Source organism: Bombus terrestris, chromosome 10, assembly GCF_910591885.1.
Source record: "Bombus terrestris chromosome 10, iyBomTerr1.2, whole genome shotgun sequence".
NCBI lineage: Eukaryota > Metazoa > Arthropoda > Insecta > Hymenoptera > Apidae > Bombus > Bombus terrestris.
This window is the reverse complement of record NC_063278.1, coordinates 5,273,208-5,294,599: the sequence shown is the minus strand read 5'-3', so window position 1 is coordinate 5,294,599 and position 21,392 is coordinate 5,273,208. Positions and strand designations below refer to the sequence as shown.

The 21,392-nt window shown below is 34.7% G+C and overlaps 2 protein-coding genes and 1 long non-coding RNA gene across 8 annotated transcripts in view; 1 reads left to right on the top strand and 2 right to left on the bottom strand.

Moving 5' to 3' along the window:
- LOC100644180 (tyrosine-protein kinase Src64B) overlaps positions 1–12,686 on the top strand; it is an 86,488-nt gene extending 73,802 nt beyond the window's left edge. For 3 of the 4 annotated variants that reach the window (XM_012312665.3, XM_003398289.4, XM_048409794.1), the window contains 6 exons: positions 3,215–3,440; positions 4,315–4,506; positions 5,642–5,852; positions 6,482–6,735; positions 7,143–7,853; positions 8,116–12,686. In XM_012312665.3, the coding sequence (XP_012168055.1) occupies positions 3,398–3,440; positions 4,315–4,506; positions 5,642–5,852; positions 6,482–6,735; positions 7,143–7,853; positions 8,116–8,330 (1,626 nt within the window). In that variant the 5' untranslated portion in view covers positions 3,215–3,397 and the 3' untranslated portion in view covers positions 8,331–12,686. The remainder of the gene's footprint in view (positions 1–3,214; positions 3,441–4,314; positions 4,507–5,641; positions 5,853–6,481; positions 6,736–7,142; positions 7,854–8,115) is intronic. The other variant, XM_003398290.4, reaches the window with a different exon arrangement.
- A 105-nt stretch (positions 12,687–12,791) lies between these two features.
- Positions 12,792–15,216, bottom strand: LOC100644488 (homeobox protein 14). 2 transcript variants are annotated; one of them, XM_012312667.3, is made up of 2 exons: positions 14,753–15,216; positions 12,792–13,906 (listed from the first exon to the last, which is right to left on the bottom strand). In XM_012312667.3, exons 1-2 carry the CDS (start codon positions 14,866–14,868, stop codon positions 13,183–13,185), a joined length of 840 nt encoding a protein of 279 aa, XP_012168057.1. In that variant the 5' UTR covers positions 14,869–15,216; the 3' UTR covers positions 12,792–13,182. The 2 variants fall into 2 exon arrangements, with proteins under 2 accessions (XP_012168057.1, XP_003398341.1); XM_003398293.4 differs by lacking the exon at positions 14,753–15,216 and adding an exon at positions 14,416–14,723.
- Positions 15,217–17,026: 1,810 nt separating this feature from the next.
- Positions 17,027–20,560, bottom strand: LOC110119604. 2 transcript variants are annotated; one of them, XR_007225395.1, is made up of 2 exons: positions 18,185–20,560; positions 17,027–18,112 (listed from the first exon to the last, which is right to left on the bottom strand). It is a non-coding gene; the product is annotated as an uncharacterized LOC110119604 (long non-coding RNA). The 2 variants fall into 2 exon arrangements; XR_007225394.1 differs by having other exon boundaries at positions 17,027–17,779.
- Between the last annotated feature and the right edge of the window lie 832 nt (positions 20,561–21,392).

Here is a 21,392-nt window from a genome sequence, read left to right as displayed (position 1 = left end):
TATTTCGTAGACGACAAAAGACATCGTCGTATTTTCCCCTAAACTCTAAATGAACTCCGTAGGCGCGTTCCTAACTTTATTTATCCTTGTTGCTCGTGGTTTTCCTACGTATCATGCTACATCAGACACGGTCCTTTCGAATTTCAGTGAAATTTCGCCTGCTAATAGTTCTATAAATGTATAAATAATATCAAATGAATAATAATTAAATAACAACGCGAATTCTATACAGATACGATTAAATAAAATGAAACTGTAAAGCAAAATTTGCAATAAAATAAAATAAAATAAAATAGTAATTTTAGCTACATATGACTAATCAATTATGACAAAAATATGTCTAAAATTTGATAAAATCACATAATACTATATGTATATACATACAGTATATATATACTTATACTATATTATTGTAATATACAGGGTGGTTGGTAACTGGTAGTACAAGCGGAAAGGGGGTGATTCTACGCGAAAAAAGAAGTCGAAAATATAGAATAAAAATTTTTCATTTGAGGCTTTGTTTTCGAGAAAATCGACTTTGAATTTTCGCTCGGTACGCGTGCACTTTATCACGTCTCGTTATAACGGATCTCACTGTAGATCGTTATTTCGATTGACGTTATGTTGATAAACACTTCCAATGTGTTAGAAAGTGTTCATAGAAATTTAATTAGAAGAGCAGAAGTATGTGTTTGGCAGAATGGGCAACATTTTCAGCAATTTTTGTAATAATAAACTTTATGATTACTTCATATTATTTCATTATGTATTTCTAATTTTCTGTTACGGCAAAAACAAACTTAAACTGCGATAATATCCATCGAGACAACGATCTACAGTGAGATCCGTTATAACGAGACGCGATAAAGTGCACGCGTACCGAGCGAAAATTCAAAGTCGATTTTCTCGAAAACAAAGCCTCAAACGAAAAATTTTTATTCCATATTTTCGACTTCTTTTTTCGCGTAGAATCACCCCCTTTCCGCTTGTACCACCAGTTACCAACCACCCAGTATATATATTTTTTGTCATAATTGATTAGTCATATGTAGCTAAAATTACTATTTTATTATTTTTAAATTACTATTATTACTATTATTATTATTTATTATTTATTTTTATTTTTACTATTTATTATTACGAAAGAACTAATCATTTTGCAAATAAAATACAAAAATATTAATCAACTGTGTATATTAACGTAGATGTTAACATACTTACGTATCTACGTTATATCTCTTATCACGTTAAATTTCATTGAAACAGGGCTCTATCTGACTCATCCCTTGCAACGATTTCATCGGAAGAACAGCCACGCATATAGAAAATGTCTGTACGTGACTTCGCGATCGTGTCGCGCCTTTTTGTTTTCAGACTGGTCTTCCCTAAGGAATATCGAGAGCAATGCGGAAAAACCTGCAACACCTTACAGCTTACATTGTCGTTCGATAGTAGTTTATACGTTTGTATTTACGGCTTCGAGTTTGACTAGTTTACTTCGTTCCAGGTATTGGCAACTGATACTTGGAAATAATTAACAGGTCCCTTGAAAGTTCCCGTGTTTAGAGAGACTTTGGAAATGGATCGTTAGATTGTACGTGTATTTAGGTTTATTACGCTTAGGAAAAAATAAAGAACGTAATGGAAATTTGATTGCGTATTTGTTAGATTTGTTTAAGAAACTTCGAGCGATACGAATGTGCATTCGAATCTTAAAATCATAGAATTCTAATAGAATGAGAAATATTTACCTAAAGTGATTATTCCGCGAGACATTTATTCGAATAAAATAAAACAATTTTTTCGTTTGATTATTATATTTTATGTATATTTAATGAGATTACATGCTGTATCTGAAACTTATTAATACCCGTTATTTTTAAACACATACCAATGTAACAGCTTGTCTGATACGGTACACTAACAATCCATACTTATAACAGCCTCTACCTACAACAAAAATTCCTAATTTATACGCGAAATGAGGATAAAAGGTGAAAAGGGACGAAGAAAGTTAATGACTCATAAGCATCCAGGAAAATTAATGTGTAATATTTATCACTGGACGCCAGCATTTTAATTACGGATTAAAGGTATTCAACGAACGAACGAAGGAAAGAAAACATTTTTCTGTTTGAGAGCGTTCACCGTGTGTCTATGAATGTGAACAATCAACTGGTTAGCATTCTCCGAGTCCTCCTGTTACGCTCGTTTTAATTTAACGTATTACTCGGAAACACAGGCGGCATGCCTGATTTGTCTCGCACCGAAAAGGAACACGCTAGTCTCCGGTAAAGAAGATGCACGATGTTGAACAAGGCAAGGAGAAAGAAAACACGGACGTTCTAAGTCTTCTTTAAATACAACATGATCGATGATCCACCGGTGGAAGCTAGGGAGCGGCGAAAGCAATTTCATAAGTCAGCTTCTTCCCCGCCGTAGTTGCACCAGAACAGAAATAATAAATATATTAATAATTGCAATTCAATAAATCACGTCAACGAGAAAGAAATCCACGTCGAACTAATTGATAATGAATTGCTTGCCACGAATTCCATCTGTTGCAAATTAGAATTGCAAACATGAAAGATTTCGAAATGACAAACACATCTGAATAATTACAATTTAAAACACCATAAGCGAACATAAGAGGAATCTAACTCAAGAGAAATAATAAATATTTCCAACTGTAATAGCAATTTGTTTAAATTAATATTCGTCTCATCTATCCTAGATCAAACTAACAAACATAAAAACTTTGGCTGTAATACCAATTTGTTTAAATTAATATTCGTTTCATCTATCCTAGATCAAACTAACAAACATACAAAATTTAACTGTAATAGCAATTTGTTTAAATTAATATTCGTCTCATCTATCCTAGATCAAACTAACAAACATAAAAACTTTGGCTGTAATAGCAATTTGTTTAAATTAATATTCGTCTCATTTATCCTAGATCAAACTAACAAACATAAAAACTTGGCAAGCTATAAATACACGAATGCACAGTGGCAGTAAAAAGATCTAATTCGATAAATCATAACCAAACGCGAGGAAACAGAAAAAAGCTTTCCGCTCTATCTACCGATGTATATATAAACCTACGTCCTTAACTGTGAATTACGATAATGCATCGTGACACGTTCAAAAGTCGCCTCGCTGTAACAAGACGAAGAGGAATCATGGTCGACAATTCTGGTTTACCTTGCAGGTGCGCGGATTCGATAAACACGCGATGGAGAGAAGAAAGTGATGCTAAAAGTCGAAACGGAAATCACCGTCGCGCCGTATCAGCCCGAGTTCACGAGATGGCGACTTTCCTGGGGGCACGCATCAGCATAGAAGGCGCGTAGAATCAGGATCGAAAGGGGAAACATCGAGCACAACATCCAAGATGGGCAAGTGTTGTAGCAAGCGGCAAGAGCCTCAACCCCTTGGTGAGTAGCCTCCTTCTATCTTGCTTTTTATTCTCGTGGCGAAACCGCGATGAGTTTTCTTTTACAAAACTCCTACTACGTGTTTTGTTTCTCTTCTCCCTTTTTCACTTTCTCTCTCTCTCTCTCTCCCTCTTTCTCTCTTCTTTTTTCAAGTATGTCTTTTGAAACTCTTGAATGGAAGTTCCCGGTTAAATGCAACAAAACACAGAGTAAAATGAGATCGTGGAAGTAGGAAAGCTGTTTAATTATGGCGAGTTGCGTTTCCTTTTAGCGCGCAATAAAGAGTTGCATCGAGAGATCCGATTTATTAAAAGTATTTCGAAGGGAATAGTACAAGCCGTAGTACGGGAGTTTTAATTTCAAATTAAAAATCCTCTTTGATGTAATTTAATTAAAGTATTAAATGGTTCCAGCTTTGTTAACTGGAACTCCTGTTAATCCTACTTTAATTGCTTTCCTCGATCGACTCCAACTGATAGAATCGTGTAGACTGAATTTCTAGATACCTTTCTTGGAATTATTACGAGGGAATTAGAAAATATTTTTTAATTCTCCACTCTGACCTTCTCGTTTCGTGATAACGAATATTTTTATCTGAATCGTGCGCGAAAGGAAAGCAATTAAAAAGATCTTTATCATCTATACTCTTAAAGATTTCTTCTACTTTGATTCATTTACCATTTTAAAATCTCGCTAATGAAATTATTTGTTAAATTGTTGCAAGTTCGCCAACCCGATAAAAGCCGTAATTTCTACTCTTTTAAAATAACGTTTCTGTTGATTCACTCAGCCTCGTTTAGTTCTGAACTGTAACGTCACACGTAACGTCGTTTATCATAATTTCGCGTTACAAATGTTCGGCCTGGTTATTTAGGTTACAAGAAAGCAGATACAGGACTAAGCTCAAAACACAGTAATGGAGGTTCTTTGGATCGGTACACTGCTGACCCGAATCAGAGGGGTGTACAAACGAGGGCAGACATCATACGACCGAGGCCGACACCTTGTAAGCTCCAAATTCCTCACCAGCCCCGTAAAACAAGCTCGCCTGTCGTTAAGCCTGCATGTGTGTATTTTTATGTTCTTTTATTTTACATTTTTAGCATAGCCATTTTACTTTAAGTTTCTAGTTTAAGATTCTATTTTAGCCTGCGATTTACTTTGCTTAATATGCTTCACGTTCCGAGCAGATCTGTTTATTATACAGACAGAAACTTCTTTTATTATACCTATTTTAGTTCACAATGGACGTACAATTCACTGTCAGTGAATTAATGAAAATAATACATTTGCGACCAGGAAGATATTATTATATCGTTTCGTTTCAATTATTCAGCTTCGTAGAAGATAATCCCATAGATTTAAGAGTGAGCTTTTTTTGCTAAACTCCTCGATATTTAAACTTCATTTTATATTTTGATAATGGAAATTGATTCGTGTACGCTTAACTTATATGTTTGCTGTAGATTTCTTATGATTTTCTAAAAATTGAATATAAAGAAAGAAGATGTTATTTTGTATTGCTTACAGTTGGTACAAAACGATGCCTATTTTTATTTATTTCATATAGTTTATATATTATAATGGCAACTAATATTACTGAAACACTCTATTCTTGCTAATTTATATATATATAAAAGGGACCCGTACAACTGTTCAAAAATATTAATTTATTTCTAAAATGATATTATTGCGAACAACAAATATTTCTAATTAATATCTCCTAATTTATTTGAGCATTCAATAGTAAATTCAAAGGAATGTAGCTTTGAATAAGCAAAATGAAGCAAACTAAAATTTGTAAAATGTAAAAAAAAGACCATATGTAATTTACGTGTAATTAACTTCTATACTTAATTCATCACTTTGCCCAAAAAATTTGTCCATTCATATTGAGAAACTATTCGATTTTCAATATTTACACGCATTTGATGAATAATCATTAAAATTCGAAATTTCAATATTTTCCTCATTAACGTTCAACGATAGTTTGTTTGCGAACGATAACTCTATACGAATCAACGACCGCAGTATTTCATCGACGCGTGCTAATCTCGTCGATCGATACTCTGTCAATTGCAATTGCAATGGCCAATAATCTGTGCAATATCAGATTCATTCACGAAAATTTGGATTCGATTCCTTAAATAGTTCGTATTTCCACGTGTACGTCATCCTACATTGATTTGTTCTGGAAACAGCGCATTCACAAAGGTCGAACAAGATCGTGGTGGCCCTGTACAATTACACCGCGCGCGAGAGCACCGATGTCAGTTTCGTAAAGGGAGACCGGATGGAAGTATTGGACGATTCCGAGCCCGACTGGTGGAAAGTTTTACACTTGACAACTTTGCAAGAAGGTCTCATCCCGTGGAACTTCGTGGCCGTGGAGCGTTCGGTCGAGAGCGAAGAGTGAGTCTTCCTTCCATTTTCCAATTAGCAGTTTATATAATACATTCGACTTGCCTTCCTTCGTTACGAATTTTCTTCTAACGATCTTCGACATTGTCATATAGCCGCGGACAAAGGAAAGTTTAACGAGTAAAGGGGCAAGATAGTATAATTTTACAAAGTTGAATTATCATTCGCAGGACCAATGAGTAGATACAGTATATATCTTGCGATAGACTACAAAAGATAGATAAAAATAATAAATAGACAGATAAAAGATATCTAATAAAAAGATCAGCAAACCTCGCATACGCAAGTAGCAATTTTAAAGTTTTATTTCTCCGTCGCTACGTCGTGTTTCTTCGATCGTCTTTTTATTAGTACGTTGCGCTTTGTTGCGTCGTTTTCGTAGACACAGCGAGGATACGTATAGATATAGTGTCATCAGGACACGGAACCTTCATTCGCAGGTTTGTCCTGAAGAAGCGAAGCGAAACGCTACGAATAATGGGAACAAAGCGCAGCGTACCGATAAAATGAAATTAAAAGAATTCGAAGAACCAAACAAATGTGTCATCTAATCATCGAGAAAGTTTGAAATTTATAAATCTTGGACACTGTTCCTTTCTGTTTCTCTTTTCCATCTGCAGTTGGTTTTTCGAGAATGTCTCCCGTAAAGAAGCTGGAAAGCTTCTTCTGGTGGATGAAAACCCTCGGGGAACGTTCTTGGTGAGACCCAGCGAGCACAATCCACGAGGATACAGTTTATCCGTGAAGGATTGGGAGGAGGGAAGAGGTCATCATGTAAAACACTATAAAATTAAGCCGCTCGACAATGGAGGATTCTTTATCGCTACCAACCAGACATTCCCGACTCTACCCGCCCTTGTTATGGCGTACAGCAGTAAGTTGTATCGAATCTTCAGTGATTTATTTTAATCTCTTCCCCTTTACTGGCTCTATTCTTTGCGAAAAATATATGATCGTAAAAATATAATTCTTGCGCCGTTACATATGTATTCTGCCCTTAAAATATGGTACTTTTGCCTTAAGACGTTATTTTATACAACATAAGCCACATTACCGGTGGTAAATTTAAAACCACTTTTGTTCGCTGTAACTAACAAGTAATATTCTTCTATTTGTCTTATTAGAAAGTTTCCTACAGCAAGTAGAATTCTAAACTGATGCATATGGTTTCAAACTTTTGGACGGTATTTTTCTTTAAACCACATCAACCTGTACACTGTTCGCTGCAACAACAATTTCGTTGGAATTCCTCTGTAACTTCGCGAACCGTGACTGTTGCAGAGAATGCATTGGGTCTCTGTCATGTGCTTTCGAAGCCCTGTCCAAAACCGCAGCCGGACATGTGGGATCTCGGGCCCGAGTTACGAGACAAATGGGAGATCAATAGGAACGAGATACAGCTGATACGGAAATTAGGCCACGGCAATTTCGGCGAGGTATACTACGGTAAATGGAGGAATAAAATCGAAGTGGCTGTGAAGACGTTGCGACCAGGGACCATGTCGACGGAGGCGTTCCTCCAAGAGGCAGCTATCATGAAACAGTTCCGACACAGACACCTAGTCGCGTTGTACGCGATCTGTTCGAAGGAAGAACCGATTTATATCGTGCAAGAATACATGTGCAATGGCAGCTTGTTGGACTTTCTCAGGACAGGTGACGGCAAATACATGCAGTTCGAGGATCTAATTTACATTGCTGCACAAGTGGCATCCGGTATGGAACATCTCGAGAGCAAGCAATTGATACACAGAGACCTTGCTGCGAGGAACGTCCTGATAGGCGAGAAGAATAAAGCAAAGATTTGTGACTTTGGTCTCGCCAGGGCGATCGAGGATGACGAGTACTGTCCTAAACAGGGAAGTAGATTCCCTGTTAGGTGGACTGCTCCCGAGGCCATTGTCTATGGCAGATTTAGCATCAAAAGCGATGTTTGGTCTTATGGCGTGCTGCTGATGGAGCTCTTCACTTATGGCCAAGTTCCTTATCCTGGTAAGTTTCAATAATACCGTTTACTGTAATTTTTTAACTTTGTGTTCTATTCTTCTTTTTGTAATTTCATTAATTTTCTGCAATTCTATGTTTTTAACTCACTATTTATTAACTTATGTTGAAGATTGTCATTGTTTGATATCTTCTCATTAATATGGTCCTTACAGAATAATCGACGTTTGTATAAATTAAATTTATCGAACAATTAAAAATATAGAAAATAATTATTGCTATTTCTTCGATCGTTCGTTTCATTTTACAGGTATGCAGGGTCGCGAAGTAATCGATCAGATCAATAAAGGCTATCGGATGCCTAAACCATTGAATCACCCGCTGCCGGACAGCATTTACCGATTAATGTTACAATGCTGGGATGCTAGCCCCGAGAAGCGACCCACGTTCGAGTTCCTTAATCACTATTTCGAGTCATTCAACGTCACTAGCGAAATACCCTATCTAGAACCACCAACTGACTGATACACAGCTCACATGCAGAGTCACCTGGTACCGCACGGTCATTTCCATCCAGCGCACATTAACTGTGCCATGGAGTTTTATGGTATTTATTGCTAGATTTCTAGCAATACATCTGAAGACTCTGTTTACCGTGTCCTTTTTTATATTAAAAAATCTGCAGAGATATTATCTGTGCGAACAAGAATAATGAATTCTAAAAAAGAAGGAAACTTGAAAAAAAAAAGGAGAATTACCGAAAGTACAGAATGGTACAGGAAATATTTACAAGCTGTCTGTTGATGGCGAAGAATTTTGTAAACGTTACCAGATTTTTCGAAGCAATCGTTGTTAAACGCTGCCAAAAAAAAAAGGAAAGAAGAAAAAAAAAGAGAAGAAGAAGAAAAGAAAATGAAAATTCTGCGATAATCGTGGATAATTTACGAAGTGTTCTTTCGTTATCTTTACGAAAATTGAGAGTCATCGAGGAAGCATTTCAAGAACAATGATCTTGTGTGCCATGGAACTGAGAAACGAAAAAATGAAACTGAGTCTTGCTCGTACTGTGTATCGATGAGACTTTAAACTTTTGTGACCAATCGTGGATAACTGCCGACTAGTAACGAGCCAAAACGTTGCGACTGAAGATAACAGTATAGAATCTCTCTATCCGCTACGTATTCGATATATATTATAGAATCTAAAACGAAATCGTTCAACGTTTGAGCTATTTATTAAGCATTTTCACAATTTGGAGAGTATATTAAAAATATTTGACAAAGGTATCTTATTATTAAAAAAAAAAAAGATAATGTTTAGACGGTAGAACGGAAACAGTTGAGAACTAAAAAGTAGAATTTTAAATGGTAGACAATGTAATCGATTATATTAATCCGTCAATGTATGATTACGACGCAGATAAACAGAAGTGTTGCGACATCTATGTAATCTGCGCGATTGCTTCTTCATTGATCTCGAATCAATCGCGACTGACTTTTCCTAAAATTCAAATCTTGTTTTTTTTTTTTCTTTTGGATTCACTCCTTGCAAATCCAAGTGCACAGATTGTGCATCAATTATTGAATGCACAAGCCTGTATTAAAATACAATCATTCTATTAATATAATAAATTAGGATATGCAAAGTTTTTCGTTTGATTTCGAACGATACGTCGAGTAGGACAATATTTTATACGAGAGATTAAGTACGTTTTATACGTAAACGAGAAAAACTTTTTCGATGTGTGTATTTTTGTTCTGTGAACAGTGTATTCCAAATATACGATTCGAAAGCACACGTTCGTTTCTCCGACGAATATACATATACATATACATATATAAATATATATATATATATATTATTATTTTTTACTGTGATCGCAATTTGCAAAGGAAAGCCAAGAGCTATCTGTTCTCTACGGCGAGTCGATAATGTACCTATATCTGAATATGTCTCGTCATTGTATTAATTTAGACCTCTTTTTTCAAATTCGTTAGGACGCGAATAAGAAGAAGTTACTAATAACAGAAACAAACATATGTAAGTACGTTATATAAATGCACGTCGCCACGAGAAGTGACAAACTTTTTTTGAAACTACGTGAACCTATCGAGAGAAAAAAAAATAAAATAAAATAAAATAAAATAAAAAATACTAGAGATACTACTTGAAGGTAAAAATTAAGTCATCGATGTTGCTCGTACAAAGTGTTTGAAAAAAAAAAAAAAAATTGTAAATTTTCTACTAAACATACAAACGACAAGTTAGGGTAGAGTTTAGGCGATAGGCCCATGAAGGTAGTTGTAAATCTCCTCGGGATGTGAAACACCGACGGATCCTCGTCTCTTTTCGTAATTTCGTTGTACAAGAATATTTCTCGGATAAGGAAGGGTTTCGATCCCGAGGACGTATATCGTTGTCTCGTCATGGTCGTCCTCCGCGGAACGTATCGTTAGACGTATAAATCCCTAGACGTACATTGAACTATGTCACGATAAGCAAGATGAGCCATTATGACACTTTAGATATATAAAACATTTAAACGAATAAGAACAAGAAAAAAAATATTAAACGAATGAATGGGATAAAAGCTGAGAGAAAGAGAGAGAGAGAGAGAGAGAGAGAGAGAAAGAGAGAAGATGATAGAATATAAGTACGAAAGTGCAAGCGATGATAAGACGACTATGTACGTGAGTGTAGTGAATTGTTACAACTATGAATGTGTGGTATTTTTTTCACGCGCATTTTGCCGTGAACATATTAAGAGATGAGCAATAAGATGTCATGCTTCTTGTACGGCCCGTAACTATTGCTCAATAGAAAGAAAATCGTGTCGTTTCAACAAAACGAACGTATGAACGTCTAACAAACCAGTGTTTGTTGTCTAATGACAAACTATAATACGAATGATTCCAAATAGATATCGATACAATTGATATATCGATTCGAATATGGAATACTTTTGTGGCTTAAGTTTACCGGGACTCGTCGCGAACTCGACATTATATTGCCACAATTACATAGTATACCAATAAATATAATGTTTTTTACTATAATTAGCGAGGCAAACACTACATAATTTTGTTGTGTGAGTTGACTAATTTATTCTATGATAGTATGATGCGGTGAATGCACGTGAAAAAGCATCATGTTTACGTAGTGTTAGAAATGTAGTTGTATTACGTCCAACAAACTTTTTCTATGAGCGTTTTATACCGATCAAAATGTTGTGTTTCTCACGGAGAATGGTCACTCAAGATTTTTCGCTAACGATCATGTTGTCGCCATAGTTCGTAGAATTCATATTGAAATACAATCATGCACGAATTCGATTCGTCGAGAATCGATGGCAAATAATGTCCATCATATATAGAAAGTAATGTATTTGATTTTCTCTATCTTGAATGTCAACACTGTCGCATGTACATCATTTTATCCGAAGCAAGACGAAGAGAGTAGTATATTTAAATGTTAAATACTGGTAAGGGCATCATGTGGCCTTTCCACTGGATCTAGAGACTGATATTGTTTAGACAAAAGAAACAGATCAATTGCATTTGAATTTGTATTTGACGACTATATATGCTCGATCTAATTTTTCACGAGGATATCGAATCATATGTAATTGAAATTTCAATCTTTCTTACGAGATTGTTACACGAGAATAAATTTGGTAATTTATATATATATATATATATAATAATTCAAAAACGATCTCGATTTTGTACTTGTTTGTCCATATTCAAATTAGAGATTCGAGCAGATATAGGTATATATCCTTTCTATTGTATTTGAAATAATAAATTTCAAAGGATTTTTAAATAAAACGAAAACAAGCAAAAAATTTACATCGACGTATTTCACGATACATTGAAATCGAATTCTGGTCGGGAGACGCTGCGTGTTTCAACTTGATTGTAACGTATAGATGTTCCAGTCTTTAGTGGAGCTATCACGAATGCAATAATGCTCTATCATCGTTGTGCTTTCGATAGTTCAAAGCAAAATATGTATACTCAATATGCTAGTTGGTTTATGTAAGGCTATCGATCCTTTAACGTTTTTTCGACCATTCGTTGCCACGAATAAATATATAGGCTTTATATTAAGGCTCCCGAATTGAAGTATTTCGATCTTCGAGTTAAATTTTTTGTCTATAGCCTATAAATATTCGTCGTCATAATTATCAAAGTAGCAACTCATAACGCTAGTTCTATTTTTATTACTCTTATCGAATAACTATTTTTACTGCTTGCAATTAGTAAAATCGTGTGACAGCTTTAGCATATCTTTTAAGTATGGATTATAATACGTACTATGGTTCCACATACTTTCCTTTTTGTATTATTTCGAGTTTCTTTTTTCGAACACTGCGTCTCTCGGCTTGGAGACAAGTTTCCATGAAAAGATAGTTTCATTCTTTCTATAATTCGTAAAATATGAAGTAAATCCTTCTCGTTCGGTTTGACTTGCCTACTTTTGAAAATTTGTTTCGTTGTGGCTCCGTTCAAATGAAATTTTAATAAATCTGTGATATAGTGACGAACCTCATGTTTTTTGATACAGAGTTTGAGTATTGCGCGGGGCTACCAACGAAATTAACGTGTCAGAAATTGCTTAATAACCATTTATAAATGTTAAAAAATGAAACAGTCGTCACACCAAATAGATGGATATTTTTTAATGCATTTAGGCTTTCGTCAAGATCATACACACCGCGCGTCAACATGGTTCACTCGTACCTAAAGTAAAAACGGATCAATATATCGTCATTGTTTACGTACCAAAGCTTATTATCATTAAGTAATTTAATGGTTACTTTGTATCATTGTATTAAGTACCATAAGCCTATGCAGATAAATATATTATGTATCATATTAACAGATGAGTGTCAAGTGATATTCATATATTTTATCCATATAACGCTTTATTATTCTTTCATTAATAAACGGGCAAGTAAATTGGGAGTTTTAATAATACAATACGTTAGTTGCAAGAAATTTATTCTAGTACCAATGTTTCATTTCATAATACAAAAATTTAAAAAACAAACACATTAAAATCTTTTCATTGAACTAAATGAAATAGTTTGACACAAATGGCTTTTTAAAATGAATACATTATCATCTTTGTTCTCTTTTACCATTTTCAAAAAAAACAGAAAAATGATATTTAAATTTAATCCTCTACAAAAACGCAGATTTTTTTTGTATTTTAATTTTATTGTATATTATATATAATTTAGGTACCAAATTAAATTGAATTTGTAGCAAACATACAGTGTTTAGACTTGTAATCATGCATAAACATTGCATCGCATGCTAGTCTTTGAAAAACCGTATAAGAAATCTGTCTGTTACAATTCAATATATTATAATTAAATATACATCATTTCTGCCATGTGCGACATCTTCTTTGGAATATGAACAAACTCCTCGAAGTAGCTGGCAAGCTCGTCAATAGTGACATCGCATGAAGGTGGAGATATTCGTGCTTGTACTGAACATGTATTTGAACTTGAAGGTTGACCAGTTGAGCCAGCAGCTTCTGATTGACTATTATTATTATTATTATCGTTAATATTATTATTATTGTTATTGCCTCCACCTGGCCCAGGCCCTCTTTTTAAGCTTGGCATTGTATTACTACGTGCACGTTGGAAACTACTAGCTTGATAATTATCTTGAATGCTGGTATCGTCTTTAGCTTGTCTAGAGTCTTCGCTAATATTTAGTGTTTTAAAGTCCTTTGTGACCGTACCATGGCCAAAAATCTTTGAGTTCTTACCAGAAATATTAAATTTACATGTTTCTTTAATCAATGTATTTGCTAGATTATCACTAAGACAATTAGTGCCAGTATCGTTTAATTTTAATACAGCCTCTTTGATTATTGAGTTTTTCTTATTTTTATCAAGTACTCTTTCATTTTTTGATGGTTTAAAATTCGTTGTGCTTTTAACGCCTCTGGGACTGTTTGTGGTTAACGTTGGCTTGACAGGTATCAATCGTCTTCGAAATAAATGACTGCAATCAGAACTGATGATTTTACTTGTTGTTCTAAACGGATTTGACGACTTCACTTTGTCAGTAGGTGTAATACTGAAACAATAGAAAGCAGTGTTGATAATTAACATCACGAGGAATAAAAATAATTATTAGGAACGCATAATCCTTTCAACATTCGTATATCGTAAATAAAATTCAATAAAATCTTGTTAAGAAAGAGATTTGAAAACATTACAAAAACATTAACTATATGATGATTTAAAATCATCTCGCGATGATTCATCATTCTTGCCACGTAACCTTGAATCGGATATTGGTAAACGTTTAATACTCGGTCGCTTATGCAATAGCATCCAACTATGTGAATTCATGTCGAAGCCACGATAAAATGGGGCACTAATTGAATGAAATTATGTTTAAGATTTAATAAATCCACGTTATCACATTTTGACCAACATCAATCATTGCACTTCACTTGTTCTATTTTCGTTTTCTTTATCGTATTAACGCGTAAATTATCCAGGAGCAATATTTCGTAAATGTAGATGACTCTGTGTGGGGGCCCTTTAACTTGCTCGAAATAAGTGTAAACATTTGCTTACGGATCGTAGTCGATGTTATTATTTCGCAGCATCGAGTACAAGAAGTAACGATCATTAAAATGCGTGTTCACGAGCGCTTGCATCATTAATAAATCAAATTAACAAGATGCACGCATACGACGGGTAAACAAGAAATTGTCGCGTAACTCTTGAAACGAGGTAAGGTTTCAACCGAAGACCTTGACCGCGCGTTGAAAATGGATTGAGTCGCAAAACCGCAACGAACCGATACATCGAACGAGCGCACACGATAGAATTCAGAATGTTCGAGGCACTGGAATAGGACAGTTGCGAGGAGCAGGCGCTTTAAATGAACTTTCTGGCGGTAAATGCTTACTGAGGACAGCTCGATGAGAGACGATCAATTTCGAGCTTTTCTAAACTCGCCGGCAGTACTTCGTCAGCCATGGTAACAATTTTGCACGGTTCTGTGCTCAGCGTTTGCGGGAACATGGCATCATGCCGAACCACTGTTGGCAAACAAACGTTGACAGCGCGTCAGAAAATTCCAGAATGAAGAATACGATGTTTCGTGAAATAGGTTAGAACGATGATGATAGGCTGAATTCCACAGTCACGACATTCACTAGCGTTTTCTTTCTTTTATATTCAACGAATATGTTTGGTTATGTTTTCACCTCTACACCATCTCGTTTTCGTTTCCATTGAACTCACTCATCGGATATCGCTTGTAGACGCGATTTCGCGATCAATTAATCATCGACAGCACGTAAATAAACAGACTTTTGCGCGCAACTGCCATTCTACTGCTGCTCAATAGAGGAAGAAACGATTCCAGATGGCGTTCCAACTGTATTCTCGTTACGCGCCCAACGCCATTTAAACTTTCGAAACTTACGTCCATGTTTGAATCAGACATTCGAGATAAAGATTATATTTAACGCATCGTCTAATTGGTTGTCGAAATGAGTGGCTGGTGAGTAATTATGAGATTAATAATTTATTAATTCTGTGATTTATAAATATTAAGATAACACTACGATATTTTGATACATTTAATTGCATATGAAATATCGCTTCTTTGAAACCTAATATCATCTATTAAATTTTGTTCCATCCGCCATATTTATAATTAAAAATTTAAAAAAATGTCATTATTATCATTAATGTCACAATAAACGATTAAATTACTCGTATGATTTTCTTAGACATATGAGTCTCAATTTTGAAAAAATTATGATGAAAGTTACTGGAAATATATATATATGTAAGGATATACGTAAATATGGTTATGACAGGTTAAAGTAACAACACCATTTCACATATAGAACTTTTTATTTCTGGTACTGATACTCTTACATCGCTAGGAAAGTGCATTGATTCACGTCGATACTACTTTGATTAAATGTGTGATGTTTGAAAGAATTTGAAAGATACTAACTTCTTATTAGTTAAATAAAATTTTATTAATATACGTATTAATTTAATAATACATTCAATTTCATAATATTAACACTAGAACTAGTCAAACTAACTTTCAATATCTTTGATAATATGAACGTTTACTTTTATACAATAGATGTACGCATTTTAATTTTATCTAACTATCAATATTATATTTAGATAACTATACATGAAAAGTCAATAGATCTAATGTTTATAACATTTAGTATTTTATGCTTCCTGTTAAACATGAGTTTTATATCAATGTACTAGTTATTACTGAAATGTAAATGTATCGTGTTTGCTCGAATTCGATTGGGATTTGACTCTTCGGAAGCTATATTGATCAACTCTACAAATCAAAAAGCTCAGAAAAATGACGATATTTCAAATGCTGTTTATTAAATTTATCTTAAAATTTATGATTACTTATATCATTTTCATCCTATTTATTTTTTATTATTTTAAATCATTTTATATTATTAACCGTGTACTTAGATAATGAAATTAAGAAATTAATAGAAAATGGAGTTGATCAGTTTATATCTTGAGAGGCCTATTTATAAGTACAAATACAATATTCTGGTAATGTAACAAATAGAATATAGCCGAATCGCGTGCGGTTCTCCTTTGACAGATCTCTTGCACTGCGTTTATGGCCGCTGCATAAGTTGCCAAGATTTAAGTAGAACGAAAATACAGGTCGTAATATCGATCAAACGTATCTTTGCGCCATTAAAAGGATGTCGTGATTTCCGTGGAAGTTTGAAAAGCCTCCTGGGGATCGATCTAAGCCTCGGTTAGAACACAATATCGTGAAATGTGATAGGTTTAATCTGTTCTCTTGCTTCCAACTCCAAGTCTTCGTACATAGAACGGTCGCGTGTACTCGTGACTCGTTGTGCAAATCTCCAGATAAAATAGAACCAAGAGCAATTTATCGTTGTAATTTATGGAAATATTTCTTATCGTATCCCACGTGCCGCACTTTTTTCTTTTTCTTTTTTCTTTTTTTTTTTGTTTTCACGCGAATTTTAAACAGTGTTAAAATAGTTCCACACCGGTACGATATTTTCACGTTTCCCACATGTATTTGTGTTTGTATTTTTTATTTTTCTACTTCTGCCAGTGCGGGTGTAAAAATATAGTTTATTTATCGAAGGATAGTATATCAGGACAGATTTATGGAACCAAGTAGAACAGTTGAAACTTTTGTAAGAATTTTATTGAATCGTATACATAGCTGTTTCTTACGTATGAGCGATGGATATGATTATCTTGTTTGACTATGAGGCTTGATTAAAACATGAAACATACGTTAGAGAACCGTGAAATTAAAGTATAACATTATTATGTGATACAAGCGTAAACATTTTCACCGTATGTATGCCAATAAACAACGTCATGAACATATAGTAACGAATCCGTTAAGATATTTAGTGTATTTTAATATTAGAATCATTTGAATATCATGTAAATTTGGCAAAGTGAAAAATAAGTTCTTATTGATATATTTGACTGAAAATATTATTGAAACTTCTAAAAATTCACCACTGCCAATTTATAAACTTTCGATGTAATATTATGAATTAGTCACTTTGTTTACCCCAGCAGTTTTAGCATGTATAAGAAAATGATAAATATATCAACTGGTGAAAGTTATTTTATCGGAGATCTCGATTTTCAATATAACAACCGATGAATAAGCGAACGAGGCTTACAAGACCTGACACACTCTACGAGGCGCTTTATTTTAGCATATGAGCGAAATATTTACGAATTCCTCGTGCCGAAAAGCACTCAAGAGCCACGGGATTCGTCAGGTTGAAACAACAGAAGCTATCGTTGAATCCATTCAACCATATTCTCATATATCTCTGTTCGTTCAGTTTGTTCGTCCGTCCTTAGAAACTGGAGCGCCGTTTTTCTTCTTCAGATTAAGTAATCCTCTTTCGTAATGCTGAAAAAGCAGAAAGGAATTAAGGAAAATGATACAGTTTTACGTGCATAGACACACAAACAAAACCACGTACGAATTTCACAATTACGTAAGAATTAATAGAATTTGAAGAAGAAGTTACGTTAAAAGTTAAATAAGAGAAGAACCTACCTAAGATTAAGAAAATAAATTATAGAAACCCTAGGAATCTTAAGAATCTTCGAAATAGAAAGATAGAAATATTATCTTTGTAAAATAAGCGTACCTAAGTACACAATCACACTAATCACATTTTCCCAAACACAAACTTCCTTTTATCCATTTCAATCATCTTCGTTCATTCTTCCAAGTTGCCTATTTAAAAAAAAAAAAAAAAAAATAGAAAAAAAAATAAAAAATGAAACCACCGAAAGATATTAATTTTACCAATTAAAAAGCTTGGTAAGATCGTTCAAAGGCGTATCCTGTTCTCCGTATCGTCTCGTTTTCTTGCTTAAGAGACCAGAAACGCGGGTTGGTACGATGCCAAACGGTGGCCACACGTACATATACACGGTACACTACACCCACGTCTCGCGACCGCGTTCACTTCCTGCGGATTTGCACACGGGTTAGAAAAGACCGTGGCGTGGCACTGTGGCACGCGGTGAGCGCGTTCTCCACGTCGGTAAATTTATATTTCAAGATCGCCTACCGAATGATCTTTACGATCGCTGGAACGTTTGCCTGACAATAACGGTTCACGACTCGAGGCAATTACTGACAGATCCAGCTCGATGCCTCGCTATCGCAATGAAATGGCGCGCGTTGGTTTCAAAGCGCGAGCGAGCGCACGAACGTCAGTTTGACACCGGCTTGATACATTGTACGCGGCCAGTGTCGTTTCCACTTGTCGTCGACATCTGTTTCCGTCGAGTATTTATAAAGTGATCGAACGTAGCGGAACTTGATTCTCCATATGTCGTTCGATCAAAAATTCGCCGAAGGTATTTTGCCAACTATCGTATAGTTTCGTTTTTGATAATTGAGCAATAGTAAATGGAATGGTAAAAATGATGTAAGTAACAGAAGGATAAAAAAAGGATTTTCTTAGAAGATCGGGAAAGTTTTGAAATAAATGTACGGCTATAAGAGAGAATTTTGTGCAGTATCTGTGGAGTAATAGATTTTTAAATCGTTTGTTCTTATGTTTATATAAGAGATGTGGATTCTTAAAATGAAGCTTGCTTTATATTTAGAAGACGGTGGAAAACAATATTTATATTTACATTGTATTCTACCATCTTCTATATATATGTATCCCAGGCTATATATTCCATAGAAAAACATAAGATAGGTTGTGTTTAAGAATTCCTAATTTATGTAGTATTTTGCTTCTGAGTTTGTAGGATAGTTTGTTATCTACACGATATATAGATTTTCTCCTTGATGTGTCTAATTTGTGTCGACTACTTCTATTTTCAAAGTGAAATCAAGAAAGGAATTGGTATTATTAACAATTGATATGATCATTCTCAAGTTCTAATTATTTGAAGTAATATGAAGATTGATCAGTTTTTCTGATTCTGATAGATTCACTTGCGCTAGTAGGTCTCAAGATAATATTAAATATCTCAATTTATTATCAAAATTATGAAACACACGAGATACCTCGAAATGCGTTTACATACATCGTATTAATATCTATAAGTCTATCGATTATCACATCGAAAGACAAATGTAGAAATTCTAAAACGAGTCGTTTTTCCTTATTACGTATTCTCTTCTGACCCAGATACGTAAAATGCTCAACGCTTAATTCGACATATAGATAGCAGTATCAATATACAATTATGAAACTCGTGATTTTCTAGAATCTAGAACATAAATTAAGATTAAAACGCCTATTTACTTTGTCTATTAAGTTACAAAATCCTGTTCATTTCATGCATCATTCTTCCACCTATCGTATTGTATTCGTACTATATTGGAATTTCGTAAAATTGGAATAGGAAACTTCATGGAAATAGATACAACATTAGGATAAAACAAGGGAAAGTTCAACATTGATCAATTGCCAGTAGATAATTTTCTTATCTTCATCTGGTACACGAAAACCAACGATTGTATTATTTGTGGGATTACATTGTATGCAAGTATTTAATATTACCGATCGAGTAGACGAGATGGGGCTAATGGTGGTCGATAGAGTGAGTTTAGGTAATTTCTAAGTTCGTTAAGCTATTATGTTAGGTTATAACTAGTGTGTGGCTTTCGTGGTATCCATTTGTCGAACCTTCTTTTCCAACAAATATTTTTATCTTCTTTAGATTTATTTTACACATTGTCTTAAAATCAGAGATATTTTTTTTCATATATAATTGCTCTCATTATCTTGTGCATTTTATATGTTACACAGATTTCATATATTTTCAAATTTTTCACAAGGTTATATATATTTACAGTTAGGAAACTAAAGATATTTCTGGTGGGAGGAGCTGCTGCAAGAAGAGCAGTCATATTTTAGTAACATTAAATATGTCAAGTGACTGTCATAATCTCTCTTTTAAACCAACAACATTGTAAGAAGACACCTATATGTCAAAATGCTTGAAGAAAAGGTTGGTCGATAATGCCAGAATATCGAGCCAAATTCCACTTTTAACAATTCTCTGATAATTTTCATTGGTCGAACCGTGAATGTTATGTGATACATGCCAATGATTAATCCATTTCTTCGCCTTCTAATAATCCAATCAGCTTAATGGCGCGTTTCCATCGCGCGAATGCGCTCCCACCTAGAAAACGAAAGAGACTGGCCACCACGCGATGGCGACAACCGCGGCCAAAGGCATCACATGATATTTATGAGAGCCCTTATGCTGGAACGTGTCGCGTGACTTCAGTGGGGGTGTTGGAACACGGGGAGACGCCGCCGCGACCAGGACGGAAATAGCTGGTCGCAAGGATTTCTCGGTGAAACGACACGCACTTTCGACACATTCTCCAGACTGCTTCCGCATAATTTGCTGGAACTCCTCTAAAAGCATTTCGTTTATATATTCTTGTGAAACTCGTGAAACTCGTGTTGACATCTGGTTTGGATAGATATATTATATTCTCGTTTTAGTATGTTTCTTCTTTTTTAAAAACGAAGAATGTATTAATCTTTCCTAGATTATTTAGCAGCCATAAACATTTGTCTCCTGGTTTCCTGTGTATCGAATATTAATTGTATCTTGTTGTATGTTTCTTTTTTCGAACAAGTATTTTTATTTCTTTCACAGATTATTTTATACGTCGCTTTTTCTTCCTCCTTCTGCTGCGTTCAACCTTCGTCTTAATATTTTCTTCTGTCTGAATAGGGAATTTTCTTTAATTTTAGTTCATCGTATGAAGTTGAAACGCACGTGTATGATCTGATGGTACGAGTTTCTTTTCAACGTTGAAAGTTCGAAAAATACTCCACGCTCGTTGTATATTTTCCGAACCGAGATTAGCAGTTGTTGCACACTGCGAATATAAACGTTTATACGGATAACGTATCTCGTCCAGGCGCCACGTGTTTTGCACAAAAATACCTCTTAAAATTCGCAATCCGCAGAAATATGTTATAAACAACGGCCACTTTGCCGCGTCTAACATTGACACGAAA

Bases quoted from the DNA above. Each gene is read 5' to 3' on its own strand.
- LOC100644488 (XM_012312667.3), bottom strand. From the start codon at position 14,868: ATGTTCCCGCAAACGCTGAGCACAGAACCGTGCAAAATTGTTACCATG. The intron at 13,907-14,752 runs GTAAGCATTTAC...CTATTGTTTCAG, and splicing joins CTCTCATCGAGCTGTCCTCA to TATTACACCTACTGACAAAG.